This window comes from Lampetra fluviatilis, chromosome 54, assembly GCF_964198595.1.
Source record: "Lampetra fluviatilis chromosome 54, kcLamFluv1.1, whole genome shotgun sequence".
NCBI classification, from domain to species: Eukaryota; Metazoa; Chordata; class Hyperoartia; order Petromyzontiformes; family Petromyzontidae; genus Lampetra; species Lampetra fluviatilis.
In genome coordinates this window covers 1,669,674-1,686,032 of record NC_136328.1, presented here as the reverse complement: position 1 = coordinate 1,686,032, position 16,359 = coordinate 1,669,674, and the positions used below count along the sequence as shown (strand labels likewise).

General features: G+C 52.5%; 1 protein-coding gene across 2 annotated transcripts in view; it reads left to right on the top strand.

The window, feature by feature from the left end:
* Nucleotides 1-16,359, top strand: part of CPSF1 (cleavage and polyadenylation specific factor 1) — a 63,268-nt gene that overhangs the window by 32,842 nt on the left and 14,067 nt on the right. For both annotated transcript variants that reach the window (XM_078879552.1, XM_078879551.1), the window contains 8 exons: nucleotides 68-152; nucleotides 877-1,018; nucleotides 1,863-2,015; nucleotides 4,609-4,785; nucleotides 5,418-5,484; nucleotides 8,824-8,871; nucleotides 12,523-12,681; nucleotides 16,027-16,156. In XM_078879552.1, the coding sequence (XP_078735678.1) occupies nucleotides 68-152; nucleotides 877-1,018; nucleotides 1,863-2,015; nucleotides 4,609-4,785; nucleotides 5,418-5,484; nucleotides 8,824-8,871; nucleotides 12,523-12,681; nucleotides 16,027-16,156 (961 nt within the window). The remainder of the gene's footprint in view (nucleotides 1-67; nucleotides 153-876; nucleotides 1,019-1,862; nucleotides 2,016-4,608; nucleotides 4,786-5,417; nucleotides 5,485-8,823; nucleotides 8,872-12,522; nucleotides 12,682-16,026; nucleotides 16,157-16,359) is intronic.

Below are 16,359 nucleotides of genomic sequence, written 5' to 3'. Positions count from 1 at the left end.
CAGACTTGGGAACACACCCGCTGGCGCCGATTACGATTTCAGCGAGTGGTTTTCCTCCCTTTCGCAGACGAGCGGTTCATCTACCCTACCCAGGAGAAGTTCTCCATTCAGCTCATTTCGCCCGTCAGCTGGGAGACCATCCCTAACACCAGGTGCGTAGCGTAGCGCGCTGCTCGGCACATGAAAGCCGTCTTCTGTTTCTTGGTTGGCGTGGTTCCCACGAATCGGTGCTGCCCAGCGATTGGGAGCTGGTGGTCTGGGAGTGAGTGTATGTATGTATGTACGCATGTATGTTGAACTTCTTTCGCACAGAATGCAGCCAACTGTGCTCATCGGAGGTGCGGGGTTGTTTTCCCATGGATTCCAAGAGCAACACTGAACCATTGAGAATCACGCTGTCGTGATAATAATTTAGTATGTTTCGGATTTGCGTCATTCGTTTCAAGTAAAACTTAACAATTTTTTACTTTTCATTTTATTTTTATTTTACTTGGTAAGGCCCACTGAGCTTTACAGCTCTTTTTCAGAAGTGACCTGGTCACAAATGATAGCCCAACAAAGTGTCTTTTCGTCTGAAAATGTTTCGCAGCTAAATGCTCAAAACGCATGTTTTCTAGATGTGGAGGGAAAAACCGGAGGACCCGGAGAGACATCAACACGTAGCAATCTGTCTAGCAATCAATAAAACATGTGATAGCGTAGGCGCTATATATGGAAGGTGACGGGACGGCGGGGCAGAGTGACATCAACACCAGCCGCTTTGTGTTCGTGGTCGCGGGTCGCAATCGGTTTCCCGAGGCTTAACCGACCCCAGAAAGAGCGGTCGATTACAATTATTTTTGTTTTATTGACGAATCGACTCTCCTCGCGTTCCAGAATCGACCTGGAGGACTGGGAGCATGTAACGTGCCTCAAGAACATCTCCCTGAAGAGCGAGGAGACCGTGTCGGGAGTCAAGGGGTACCTGGCGGCCGGGACGTGCCTGGTTCATGGCGAGGAGGTCACCTGCCGAGGCAGGGTACGTGCAGGACGGCGGACGCCCCTGCGCGTTTCTAAAGCGCAAGGGCCTCCCAGGGTCGCCGGCAAGTAGGGGGGTCACAAAGACGAAGATCCCCCTTATAGCCTTAACAGACTTTTGGGGCAAGTGCTGTTAGCGAGCACCGATGAAGGCCGGAAAAGCACACGAGGGGTTGGGTGGCCAGTACCACGCCCGTTCGCCTTTGTCTCCCTCGTGTTTTTACACATCGCACCAAGTACTCAATTGAGGCTTAGTCGACCTAGGGGAGAAGGCCCAGGGCAGGTTCAGATGAGCGTTAATCGAACTCGGGTCGCCGCGCACGCGTGCATGCGCGATAAAACTCGCTGCATTTCAGTCGGGACAATGCACACATTAACTCCTGGAGCACATGGAAAAATGTTCAAACGCCGGGGTACTCATTTACGGGTGAGTGAATCCATCGTCTTGACATCGCCAAGCACCTACAAAGATTGTTTAAGATTCTCTCTCTCTCAGTTGGTTAGGTAAAAGTCTTTGCATCCGTCCTTACCCGCCCCCTCTCCCCACCCCATCGACCGATACACTGCCAAACGTCTTGCCTCTTTGGGGGGAACCGAGGGCTGAGGGTTTAAGGATTTCGATTTGCTTTTATAGTTCGCCGAGATGCCTCGGCGACTCGGAGCACCTTCCGTCTCAGCTCATCCGTTCCAGTGCCCTGCTGCGGTGTAGCAAAGTTTCTGGACCCCCAGTGGGCATCTTGTCTCTGTGCGGCGCAAGTTGCCCACGGCACCGGCCTATACACGGGCATTGAGCCTGCCAGGGTGTACGCAGCTCAGCGGCCCCGTGTCCTCCTCCTTCGCCGTAGATTCTCATCATGGACGTGATCGAGGTGGTGCCGGAGCCCGGGCAGCCCATCACCAAGAACAAGTTCAAGGTGCTGTACGAGAAGGAACAGAAGGGGCCCGTGACCGCACTCTGCCACTGCAATGGGTTTCTCGTCTCGGCCATCGGGCAGAAGGTGGGGGACGCTTCTTTTCCACCGCACAAACCGGGCCGTGCCGGGCTCGTGCCGGGCTTGTGCCGGGCTCGTGCCGGGCTCGTGCCGGGCTCGTGCCGGGCTCGTGCCGGGCTCGTGCCGGGCTGGCTCGTGCCGGGCTGGCTCGTGCCGGGCTGGCTCGTGCCGGGCTGGCTCGTGCCGGGCTGGCTCGTGCCGGGCTGGCTCGTGCCGGGCTGGCTCGGCACGGCTCGGGCAAGTGCCGGCTTGTCGTTGTCGTCTGAACTGTACCGCCTGATATCGCCGATAGTTAACGAATGGAGCTGCGTGTAGGTGATGCGGTGACGCCGCGTGCTGGCTGATGTCACGCCTCGTTCACCCCTGACCCTGGCCCTGCTGTGCCTCTGAGCCAGTTTTTGTTTATCTGCCTGTCGAGTTTTTATCACGGGAATGTCTTCCCATACAATGAAACCAATCAATGGCAGCTGACCAAATGCACCAAGCGGGATACTAGAGATAGCACCTGGAGACCCCAAGTGCAGGTTTCCTGCGTAAATAATGAACAAGATTGATTGAACATCGCCCTTGCCAATCCACTCACTGTGGGACGAAGGCCTTCCCCACACCCCAACGGCAATTGCGGCGCATCTCTGACGTTAATTTGCTACCCTGGTCGGTGCAGGCCTTAATCCGGCAGTGGATAGTTCATGGCGGATGATGATGACGATGAACATAAGGCATTGTTTAATTAGTTATACATTGGTCTGCACGGCTCTCCTCTTGGTCTTCTGAGGAAGCCTGTCTGTTTACTAATTTTTTAGCACGACATATTACCGCAGCATTCCCATCAATATTTACACCGTCGAGAGAATATATCGACTGCCTTCTAAAGGAAAAAAACCTCGAAAACTTACAATGAAAACCACGCCACCGCTCGAGCACGCAACATTTTCGTGTGCAAGTATTCCGTACCACCCACCTGCCCCGCTGCCAACACATTAATCATTTGACTTTTGTGTGCATTGCGGAGTCTGCTTAGCGCCAAATAAACAATGAGGCTGGCAGATCCCCAATATTGTTGGGCCGTGCCGCGTACGGCCAAGCGCGGCGACGCCGCCGAGAGCCTTGTGAGTTTCGCGCTCGGGGTGCGGGGGGGGTGGGGGTTTCGCTCGGAGCTCGCCGTTCCTTATTTTGTTTATCGCGGTTGGCGACCGACCGGACGGACGACCGCTGTACGAGCACGCGCGCAGTGGCTCGCGCTTTGAGCAGGAACGCGACGAGAGTGTGCTGCTGTAGGGCGCGGACGACGAGCCGCGACTGCCCCGGCCTGAGCGGGCCGCGGAAACAAAGTGGAAGGCTGAGAGGTGTTGGCGCCCACGTGGAATGATTTGAATTGTTAATTTATTTCAGAATGACACTAATCGCACGTAGCCCTGCATGTGTATGTGGTTATCGCGCTGCGTTACGAACCCGCTGACCCGAGTTCGATTCCCGCTCATGGCCAACAGCAGTGATGATGATCTAACCGGTCTAGAGCCTCCCGTACTTGAGTACACCTGGTACAGTGTGTAAACATTACCACCGGGAAGACAAAGGTGGTCGGGCACCCCCTCGTGTGCCGTGCCGACTTTAATAGATGCTCACAGCACTTGCCACAACAGTCTGTTAAAGGGATATTTGGGGGACCTTTGGTCTTTTTGACCATAATGCTCCACGTTGCCCAGTGTGGGTTGGGATATCACACGCGACTGATTGTAGCAGTGGCACGGAGCTATCAGTGGTAATGGTTACACACCGCACCAGATACTCATTTAATGCCGAGTCGACTTGGGGGAGTCCCAAGACAAGTTCAAATATTCGCCACTGTTATTGGCCGTGAGCGGGTCTCGAACTTGGGTAGCGCGGTTTGTAGCGCAGTCCACGAATTAGCCACTGCACATAATTTGTGTAAATTGTAAATATTCTTCAACATCATGATTGGGTGAATGTATCGTAAACACAAGAAGTGATTTATAATTGATAAATCAATGACTTAAGTTCCCATTGCTTTCTACCCTGCCATATTAAATCCTTTCTAATGCAGACATGATTGTGGCCAGTCTGTGTTTGTACCTGAACATATATCCCTCCCTCCCCCCCCCAGGACTGTGCACAGAAATAGCCCTCTCCCTTCTTTCTCCCCCCCCACCTCCGATATGTTCCCCCAACCAATAATTTCCCCTTGGTTCAGTTTATTAAGGGAAGTGGTCTTGGTGTAACGGTAAGCGCGCTCGACGTAACAATTCAGAGGTCGCCGGTTCATCCTCTTGGCGCAGCAGTTAAAATAATGGCCAAGTTTCTTAACACCCACCCCCCTGCACACCGCCCCCCCCCTCCCCACCTGCCCCCACTTTCCCCCCCCCCCTCCTTGCTTTCCTCCAGAGGACGTCCACCGATGAGACGGATCGATGAAATCGTCCTGCGCGTGGGTGCAAGGCAATCAATTGCGTCGCTGGATGGAAAAATGTGGCAAATGGCTTGGGGGAGGTTTCCTTCATCCAGCAGTGGATTGATCATGGCTGATGACGACGCGGACGGCGATGTTGACGTTTTAGTTGTTGTTGCCACTTGTTGACAGATCTTCCTGTGGAGCCTCAAGAACAACGAGCTGCAGGGCATGGCCTTTATCGACACGCAGCTCTACATCCACCAGATGATCAGCATCAAGAACTTCATCCTCGCCGCCGACATCATGAAGAGCGTCTCGCTGCTGCGCTACCAGGAGGACAGCAAGACGCTCTCCCTCGTCAGCCGGGTAAGGTCTCCGCGCTAGCATCGTCATTATCATCATCATAATTTCATCATCTTAATAATGTTTAGTTTAATACGGCATCGTTCATGCAAATCGCATCTCACATTTGCTGCAGAAGCATAGTAACGAGCTGCAAGGCAGCCCAGGAGGTGAGCCGTTGCTGCCGACAATAACCCGTTCTCTAGTCGAATATTTTCTTTAAACATTATAATAGTAATTTTTGCATTTATTTGTGTTACTTTGTTTAACAGTGACAACTCGCGACTGGATGAGTCTCATTTGCAAAAGTGACTTGGGGCATTAGTTTGCCAGTAGGGAGCGATAATTGCTATGTATGGTCTCAATTTAGTCATTTGTTGCGTATCAATTTTAACAGGAAATCACACCACGGATTGCCTTGGTAAATGAACAACCGTCTTCTCGACAGACTATATCAGCGGGAGAAACAGTCTAACAAAAAAATGTATCTTTAATATAAAAAGAAAATGCAACATACTCCGTATATATATTTTTCAATTTTAATTCACATGGCATCTAAATGAACAGATGCGGGTTTTTAAAGTCATTGACAGGATTGGGTTTTTGATGCTGACGAATGATAATTGATGAGCCCTACTCTGCCTGTGGCCTTCCAGGATGTGAAGCCGCTGGAGGTGTACGGGATTGAGTTCATGGTGGACAGCTCTCAGATGGGCTTCTTAGGTGAGCGACGCGCACAAACGGTCAGTCGCGAGCGTACGTAGCCTCCCCGGCTCCGTACTCTCGTGGCCAATCATTTCTACTCCGTCCTTCACAGGTGCTGCTCGCCAACAGCACTTGCCCCAGCAGTCTGTTGAGGCTATACGGGGGATCTTTACTGTTGCCCCGGGTTCCGTTTCGTCCGCACGTCGTCGCTGTTGCGGCTGAATGAACGCTTCCCACCGCCTCTCTGCTCCTGAATCACGACTCGTCGCTTCTGATGACTCCCAGACTTCTTATTTTATTTCAAATTATTAGGTGATGTCGCTGTTGCTGCTGCTGCTGTGTTGGCAGTGTTGCGCGAGCAACAATAACAGAGCGACTCGCGCGTTCGTCAGCAACACCGTAGCCTTGCAAGGAAAAATATGATGGGCGACGTTTTTCTGGCTCTCTTTGTGCTATGAATAAGGGTCATCAACGCTCGACCACCTTTGTCTCTCCATTGGCAGTGTTTACATCCAGCACCAGGTACTCATTTGAGGCTGAGGTGACCTAGAGAAGGCTCATGGTGTTGTCCATGAGTGGGAATCGAACTCGAGCCACCGGGTTTGTAGCACAGTCCGCTAACCGCTGCACCACCGCTCCCTGTATGACATACAATACGCACTTAGCTTCTGCATTGAATGTGGAATGAACACTTGGATCGATGTGCGTTAACAACCTCGTGCCAAAACGATCCCCAAAGAGGGTGGGATTGGCCAAACGTGCCGAAAAGTACATTTTACGGAAGTGAGTTAATTCTACGACCCGGCGAGTCGCTCTTCGGTAATGCACTTTAACGATTATGAAAGTAGCAACAATAGAATATCACAAAATGATGCGGGGACCATTATAGGCACCACCGTGCACCGTGGATATTGGGAGCCTGCAGTGCGTTAAGTAATATACCGAGGATGTAATAAATCACGGAAAGTTCAGCTCCCCGGTGATCGTGGTTGGCAGTCAGGTGGTCGTGCGGAAGCTCGCTCGCTCGCCGCCAAGACGAACCCCTGCGCCTGCTTTCTCGCGGCCCTCGCGAGCCACCGCGGTGATGGATGATGCCGCAGCAGCAGCAGCAGCGTTGGGTATCGCAGAGCGCGCGTCCGGCTCGCAGAGGGATGTTGAGCCGGCAGCTCCGTCTCTCCGCGTGCGCGTGCGCGCATTTAAGCCGAAGGAATATAAAACCCTGCTCCGAATGAGCTCTCTGGCCACGGCCGCCGCGTTTTTTCTTTTTAGAAAGCTCGGGCAATTAAAACCAGGGTCAAGGTTCCTCGCTAGGGGGAGGAGGCAGGGGGGGGTAGCCGGGCAGCCCGGTTGGGGGGGGGGGGGAGCGGTGCGGCCGGGCCGGGTGTGGGGGCCGGTTCCGTGAGCCTGCACTAATGCACCTTATTGGCGCGCTCGCTGCCCGCGCGCTTTTTTTTGCCAGTCTACCGACTGCGCAAATAGACCGCTGCTCTTTTGGGCAACAAATTGCTTACTTGCCCATCGTCACGGATTTAACGCCGGTCAGGTCTGCGTGCCGCTGTCCCCTGGTGAGAAGCGGTGGGAGTTCTGGGCCGCGATTGGCGGGGCGGGGAGCGGGGGGAGACGGTGTGGCGGCGGGGAGTGTGGGCTGCGGGTGGGGGTGGTGTGGGGTTGTTCGTCTGCGGCAGCGTTGCGCTGCAGCAGCAGCAGCGTCAGCTGGTGTGGATTTTTCAAATTCCTTGCGGCGGCAGGTAGGGATGTGGGGCCCGTAATGAGACTCGGCACCGTGCATAGCCAGCCGTGGCCACTGCAGAAAATATAATAATCGCTCGCGTGTGAAGTGGCGCGGGGTAGGCGAGAGAGCCGGGTGGGCGGGGGGGGGGTGGTGAATGAAGGCTTTGTCACCGGACGGGGGGTCCCAGCCTCCTCCTCGCAGCCGTCGGACCGCGACAGGCGTTTGAGGTTTGGAGCAAAGCGGGTCGTGCTCGAGCTGAATCTCAGACTAATGAGACGGCAAAATAAAGCGCGCGAGTCTCGTCGCGGCGTAATCCCGCGCCGCGGAGGCCCGACGGCGATGGCTTTAATTTACACTCGCGCGCTCTCTCTCTCTCGCGCAGTTCCTCGGGAAAAAACGCGTGAGTTTGCAGGAGACGTATCTCATAGCCGCTAGAAGTTTGCTTGATTCTCCCCCTGCCCCCCTCCGTGAGCATTTGTTGTTGTTGTTATACCCTCTCCTGTGCCGCAGAGTGTGTGGGCTCCGCTCGTTATAGGCACTTAGTTTCTGTTGTGTATTCCTAAGGAACCCTTTGTTCCCTGCGTGGATTATTAAAAGAGCAATTAGTAACGACGAGCTACGTGCTGTTAACGTTGCCTCTTCCCACGTGTGCGCTGTTTACCACGAGATCCAAGCGCAACACAAATTGGCCGGCAAAGAGAACGTGGAAGCCAAAATAGACGCAAATATACAATCCACGTCCCTACTAACCTACCGACCTGCTGTCCTACCTTCCTGCATATTTGCCTGCCTATCTACCCACCTACCTACCTGCTTATTTGCCTACGTACATACTTACCTACCTAATTCCCACCCCACCTACCTACCCACCTAATGATAATAATGATAAACTCGGTTTGAAAAATGTGCCTTTCAAATTGCTACTTCCTTTCCTTTCCTACCTAATTACTCGCCTACCAATCCACCAACTTACCTCCCCATCCACCTACTTGCCTGTTTACCTACCCACTTACCTTCCTACCCGCCTACTTACCCATTCACCTGCCTGCCTGCCTGCATACGTACCGACCCACCTACCTATACACCTACCTACCTAACCACCCACCCATCTACCTGCCTACTTGCCCACCTACCTACCTACATGCCTATCCACCTGCTTATCTACTCTTGCGAATGAAGCTCAGGGGATCTGTAACACCCACGGTAAGAGTGGCAGACGGTGTTGCGGTGTCGTCACGGTGATTGCGCACCGCAAGCATGACCAGGGCAGCCGATGGATTCCATATCGCGAACCTCTGCCACAAGCGGCGAGCCGACAGGCCACGCCAGCCAAACCCTATTATTATTATTATCCTCCAGCGAAAATCCTTTGAACAGCAACAACAAACGACAGCAGCAGCAGCAACAACAACAACAACAAAGTCAACGTGTCACTGACACCACCTGAGCCCATTGTGAGCCTTTCCCTTCACCGTGCTACGTATGCACGTGGGTGTTTTGTTCTTACCGTAGTGGTATGTGAAATAAAATGAAGAAGAACCACCACTGCAAGTGTTGACATTAAAATAAAATGCGATGTTTCTCACCTGAAGCCTGTCTCACCCCATTTCTCCTCTCCGTTTCAGTGTCCGACCGAGAGAAAAATCTGATAATCTACACGTATCAGCCCGAGGGTGAGTGGTAATCGATGCAAAGTTGCTTTTTAAGCACTTTTAACTATAACAAGGGCAACGGAGCGGATTCTTGAAATGCGCTGTGCAGTGGGGGGCGGGGTGGGGGCAACCAGTGGTGGGGGGGGGGGTAGGGGTGATGGTGCGCGTCGGTTGTGGTGCGGAGGCAGTTTCAAGAAAAGTAACGGGAAAAATAAAATAAAAACGCAAAACAAACTCGGCCGCACGCGGGGCATCGATTGGCGCGCGTGGCTCCCTGCCTGCCTGCCTGCCTCCTCGGTGTCGATACAGAGGAGGGAGGCGGCGGTTGTAAATACTGCTGACGCGCGCGCTGCATCGCGGCGCGTCTCGTTTGATGCTCCGCGCTGGGCGCGAAGCGGCGACGGCGCTGCGGTTTGGTGGAGGGTGGGGGCCCGGGTGGGGGGGGAGGTGGTGGGCGGGGGGGGGGGGTTTGTGGTTTCGACGCCGCGCGTTATAATGAGCCGGGTCGTGACGCACGCCAGACGCAACACTCTGCCGCTCTGCTCCGCTGCCCTGGGCCGTGCTCCCCCCCCCGCTAATGCCAATGCTGCTGCGGCTGCAGCTGGGAGTGCGCGAGTGAGAAGCTGCGAGGGAGGGCTAAGGGCGTGGGGTGTGCAGTGGCTCGTGATCACAATGACGATGATGATTGTGGTGATGACGAAGATGACAAGACGATCATGACCACGATGATTGAAGATGACGATGTCATTTTTTACGCTGCAGTCACACCGTTTTCCACACTACACACTCCACATCCGCCTATTAACTGTGCACCTTCACAGATGAACGGAGTTGATTGGAAAATTTCATCCTGTTATCATTTACTTGTAATGGTTGACGAACTGGGATTACAAATGCAGAGGTCACCGGTTCCATTCAATCTCCCGGAGTTCACCACAGTTAGTCGATGAAAATAGAGGTTTTTGGATTAGATCGTGTAAATATAAATGTGTAGTTAAACCCGCCACCACCCGACACAGCCAATTAGTACGGTTTGTCACGTAAACAAAACACGCCAATTCGTTACTAGTTCAGCACCGCAACATTTACCGTTCGAGTACGACGTTTCACCGGTAATTGCAACCAGCCCATCAGGTGGCAGCTCTATTATGGATAATATTTGGTCGCGAAAGCCGACAGTCGATCAGCAGGCTCCTGTGTGGTGTGGGGAAAAGTGCGGGCTACTCCCACCTCTTGCAAACGTTGTCAGAAAGCGCAGCATCTTGCGACGCAGTCACACGCAGAGACGCTGTGCGAGTCCAAATTAGATTTGATTAATACGCAAAGCTTCCTATGGCACCGCAATGCGAGAAACCCCATTCAATGAAATACAAAATACCCTCTGGAGGGGCTCTTCCAGCAGCAGTGGCACAGGAAAGACTATTAACTATTAACTCTTTTATTTCACAAGGTACCGCCCACTGAGCTCTATAGCTCTTTTTCAGAAGCGACCTGGTCAAGAAGGATGCTTATCATCATGTGGAAATTTATAGAAGCCAAATGCTCGAAACGCACGTTGAATCAAAATTTGCAGGGAAAAACCGGAGGACACAGAGAAGAAAAAACAGAGAGAGAGACATGCAAACTCCAAATATATTGGCGTGGGGGTCGGGATTGAACCCACGACCTCCTGTATACCAGACGAGCTAGTTAACATCTCACCACCGTGGCGCCAATAATAATCGGGAATTCGGCAGGATTTGTGGGGCTGTGGGGGCTGCAGCTTTACCTTCGCCGCAGCGCCGAGAATTTGTGCTGCCAAGATAGCGCAAATGGGCACTGCTAAAAACGCAATGCAAGGGACGCCCTGATTTTTTCCCTGTGGCACACGGCAAAGCGTCGCACGCGAGCCCGGCGCATCACCAAAAGGTTCGATTGTTTTCGTTTGGCGGTGGCCTTATTTTGTTGCTGTTGTTAATGATTTGCGGCCTGGCAGGCCGTGAGAGCGGCTGCTGTCTTAAGGGTAAGGGGGGGGGGCGCTGCTGACTTGAGCACATTTTTATCCCAGGCGCGTGCGCCCTACAATTAATTGAGATTTGAAGATGTCGCAGCCGAAGCGCTGTTGTGTGTGTGTGCGTAAGCGTGGGGGTGGGGTGTGGGGGGTTGGGTTGGGAGGGGCGGTGGGGGGGGAAGGGTGGTGAGATGTTGACTCATTAGACTAAGATAAATTACTCTCTGCCATTTGAAGCTGGGGAAAAAAATATATAATCCGTGCACGGCTGCGACACATTTTTTTTAAAGCTGCGCTAGTTTGAGATACTGATCGCCCCTTACCGTTCGTGTGTTAATAACCGCACAGTGTGTTCCAAGATATTGTTGTTTATACGCTTTGTAATGCTGTAATGTGCTATGAAATGTACACCTTAAATATGCAACTGTACTATATGGTATGCGACTTTGATGCGCACTCATTCATTGGGGGGGAGCCGGGGTCAGCACAGATCCATCGTAATCATCATCGTCACCACTATCCACAGCCAGAGCCGTCCCTGGAGTACAGTGAATCAGGGTGACTGCCCCGGGCCCCACGCTCTGGGGGGCCCCACGCTTCAACGTCACGCTATCAGATTGAGTTTGAAGGCGTCAAGGGAGGGCCTCCACACGGTGGGATTTGCCCCCCTCCCTCCTCCATGGACGGCCCTGCCCACAGCATGGCCACCACCACCACAACCATCATCATCATGTTCATCGATGGCACAAGAGTCATTGTCGTCATCATCCTCTTCCATACATCCATCCGCCGTCGGTAGACTTGGCATCGCCCGGCGAGGCTGCCTGTGACCAAATGACCCGGAGCGTGCCCGATCCCCATCAGACTTGGCTTGCTAAGCGGGGTTGAGCCAGGATAGCGTTTGCAGGACGGGCGACCCACCGTGTGCAAGAGACAGGTGCGGGAGGCGTAGTGCTCGGCAGAGGGCCGTGCAGCAAAATAAATTGCTGTTCCGCATTTCCTGCCAGCGTCGCCAACCCACACTGACCAGCGTGGTGAAGTATGGTCAAATATCCCCCCACGAACCCGCACAGCGTGCGTGGGGATGCCCTCGTCCAGAAGTGGACTGACAGACGGGTGGCTGTAAATGTCCACGATTAGGCTGCACCACTTAGTGGTTTCGAACTGGTCCCGGTCATTGTCACCCTCATTCACCATCGTCAACAGTCCCGGTCTAGTCACTGCTGGATACGCAAGACCGTGCCGCAGTAAAGTCACCGCCACCTAGTGGTCGGTGACCGCCGCCGCCGTTGTTGTTGTTGTTGACGACGACATCGTTGCCGTTTACACTGAGACCTCCTTTACCAGTGGCAAAATATAGTAACTGGTACAAAAACATATTACTATATTTTGCTACTGGTAAAGGAGGTCTCGTAGTGCGCTGTCTTTGAGTTGTACGCCTTTTGGCGTCATCTGGTCCAACACCAATGGGGACTAGGCTCTAAGAAAAGCTGTCTCGGGTGTGGACCAATCAACTTCAAGGACAGTGCATATCATTATCATCATCAGAGTTGTTTCTTTTTGCTTGCATTTTGACTGCTTGTGTTGTGGTTATTGCAAACATGATGCCTTGTATAAAGGTGTCAGTTTTTGTACCAGATGAAAGGGTAAAAACCTACTACTGTCGTTGTTGATGTGCGCAGCTCGCGAGAGCTACGGGGGCACGAGGCTGCTGCGCAGGGCCGACTTCAACGTGGGCGCGCACGTGAACACGCTCTGGCGCACCGCGTGCCGCGTGCAGCCCACCGACACCAGCCGCCGTGGCGCCTCCTCGTGGGACACCAAGCAGGTCACGTGGTTCGGTGAGCGCCTCCATCCCACGCCCACGCCGCCAGGGTTCAGTTTTGGCCGATATCACCTTCGTGTATAAAGGAACGCAGAGCCTTTGAGGGGCGGGGAATTGTACGCCGGCTCGCCGCCCGGTTGCTGCCTTTCTTCATTCACGTGTGTGGGTCGTCGTGCCTCTTGAGTCATTCTCTCTTCTCTTGTGAGCGAGTGAACGATGTGCCCTTTGGCGCCTTTACAAATTTAAACTATTATTATAATTTTGTTAGTGGATTCATCGTTGATAGGGTTAATGACACGAACGTTTCCGTTAATAAATCCCCGGCAGTTTGTCGTTTATGAAAAGTGGCGTGCCCGTTAGGGGGCCACAAAGCCAAGCGGTTATTGTTGGGCCCTCTCGGCCAAGTTCCAGTCAGGCAGTGCAGTTCATCTCGACAGTTTGTTAGACGTTTGGCACGGTCGGTGCCTATTTTGGCAATGTAATTTAGTAATTTAGTGGCGAAAACACTCTTCGTCAACAAAGTGTGAAACTTTTGTCAACGATGTATGTATGGCGAAGGTAAAGGTGCAGCGCTGCGATTGCTTGTCAGTGAGTCGACAAAGTCTTATCAAGCAGGGACGATGATTTTGACTGTCCTCCAGCCCAAGCTCTGCAGGTCCTCTATATATAAGATGTTGAATCAATTTGCATTGAATATGTTAAGCAAGCGATGCACTATTTTACGACGTATCACGAATGATAATTTGCAACCCTTTGCCAAACACCTGCTGGTCGTGGAGATTGACCAGCAGATTGAGGTTTCACGGTTGATTACGTACAGTGTGAAAGAAGTTCAACATACGTACACACAACAGAGCAAAGCACGTCGGACCGTGACGAGACGAACTGAATGGAGACGTTAACAGAGGCCGCAGTGCAACGACGAGCTCCAAAGATGTGACTTGGCTATTTATGGTTAATAAAAGTATTTTCTAAGTTGAATGATTGGATGACCTAACCATATATGGGGTGGGGGAGGCAGGGTGGGCGTGGAGGAATTGCCTGCGGCTCACCCCAACGTTGAATAACTTAGTGTTGGATTAACGCCCGACTGCTTTTTTTTTTTTAAATCGACGACGCGACTAACGGAACGACGACATAAAATCCACACGCGACAACGCTTGTCCATCATTCCGCAGGTTGTCATCGGCGAGACCTAAGGCTGTGGTTGAGATGAAACGTTCCGACTCTGAACGCGAGTGGTGACACCTCCCGCGGTTCCAGCCTTACGCGCACACACACGGACGCTTTGCCTATGTGCAGCAAGGCGTTATTTTTTTTTTTAAACGTGCTGGGATCTGTCACTGCTTTTGTCCTAATTGTGCTATTGCAGTGAAATGTCTCCTCTTTTTTTTATATATGTGTGGTGTTACATTTGTTGTTGTTTTTACCGCCACCAATTTTATCCCGATGGCGCTATCGGCGTCCCGTCACAAGACAAATAATCCATTCGGATCTGTCGCAATGCAGCGCAAGCAACCCCTTTGGCGTTAAAGGCGCGCGGAAGCGGATGTCACAGAGCTACCTCTTAAGATCCACCGTAAAGTGCCCCTTGACTTTGACGGTCGTTGGGGTTGGCGAGGGGGGTGGGGGGCTGTGGGGTGAGACCTCCTTTGCCGAAGAGCAGTCTTGTGGAGTCGACATCCTGTTTCATCTTCATTTGACTCCTCTCTTGTGCGTCTTGATTTCCGCGAAAATAGCATTGACGGAATGGTGAATTCGCCAATCAACTCCAGTTGTCTGCGATAGTTGACGGTTAATATGCGGATGTGGAAGTGTTGTAGGGAGCGCTAGTGGATGGTATTTTGGCCCATTCTTCTACACTGTGTCATGACAAACGTGGGAGTACCCACGCTTTACCTCACCACACACGAAATGGCGATACTACAGACTATGTTTATGTGCGTTTTGCAAGCTGAACGACTGACAAAAAAATTTGCGGGAGGGAGGGGTGGGATGTACAGGTGACATTTAATTTCACTTTTATTCGCGAGAGCTCGAGCGGCCGATGCGCCGCACAAATCCGGACGGGAGGTTTCGTAAAAAAAAATCCCAACTGGCTTTGCGCGGCAGTCATTTGTTTGCGAGGGTAACGTTTCGAACGTTGCACGTACGTTGAGACCGTGCCGACAGTGCGTGGTGGCCAACGTTCCACGTCAACCCTGGCGGCTCGGTCGCCGGATTAGCGACGCACGCGGGAATAAGCTGTTTTATGAACGCAACAGCAAATATTGTTTATTGCGTTGGTAAATCTAGCGTTTTGGCAGTTGCGTAATTGGATGGCTGAGACAATTGCGTATAATGGGGTTTTTTGTCCTCCTTTTCCCCTCCCTCCGCACTCTCTCCCTTTCAGCCAAAAGGAATAGTTGCCTGGAAAAGTATTTTGCGACGTTTCAGTGTGTGCCGGGCGGTCGGGATCGATCACAAGCCATCCCCGCTCTGTCTTTTTAATGGCTCGCCTCAACCGCGCCACCGCCGCGTATAAGCCTGGCCCGGTTTATCATGCAGCCGTGTTGCTCTGCACGCCCGTGTTGTTTACTGCCTGGTGCGCGACACACACACACTCGATCCGCTCCTGGCTTTTCAAGTTTTTAAGGCTCACCTATGCTTACTAATGTGTAAAAAAAAAAAACATTTTCAGCAGGAATCTTTCCTACGATTTTATCCCGGATTTCGTTTTTTCGGATCGGCGTGGCTAGCTCACTTTAAAGTGCCCGTAAAATTCAGCACATATCGGCACCCGGTTAATTCATTTCCATTCATTTCATTGTTCGTCCATCCTTCCCTCGTGAATGTGATGAGCTTTTGAATGTACACGTCACAGCAGATAAGAGGCTTTTGTCATTAGCTGCGTAAACATGTCATTGTAATCATAGATCGCCCTTTGTCAATCCACTGTTGAATAAAGGCCTTCAAATGCCATTACGGTCATGGGAGATGTTTGACCATATTTCACCACTCTGGTCAATGTGGGTCGGTTCGGCTATCATAGTATCTGCAATCGAGCCAGCCCCACCGCAGACGGCGAATCGAGATGCGGACGTCAAACATCAAATCATTTTCGTCCAACAAAAAAAATTCTTATTCACCCCACCGATTCCAGATTCAGGTGTCTCATGAGGCCCCCAGCACATCGTAGTTTGGTTACAGCCAGCGTTAAAAACCACCCATGCCGCTCCGCCTTCCGGCCTCCCGTGTTTCGGTCTCAGCCTCGGCTCGTGTGTGTGTGTGTGCTCAGCGGAAAATTGGGGTGCAGTAGCGGCCACCGCGAGCCCTCCTCCTCTTCTGCCGTCACCGTCATGCCTCTCCTGTTGTCTCGCAGCCTCGCTGGACGGGGGCATGGGGCTGCTGCTGCCCATGGCGGAGAAAACGTATCGCCGCCTGCTCATGCTGCAGAACGCCCTCGTCACGCTCGTGCCCCACCTCGCCGGACTCAACCCCAAGGCCTTCCGGTACGGCGACGCTCACCATCGCCCAGGCCACTGAGCTGTGTCGCTCTTTTTCAGAAGCGACCTGGACATCACAAATTATAGCTCGACGAAGTGGCTTGTCATCACGTGGAAATCAATAGCAGCCAATTACTCTAAACGCGTGATTCTAAATGTGGAGGGAAAAACCCGGAGAAAAATCTACGCGACCACGGTGAGTACATGCA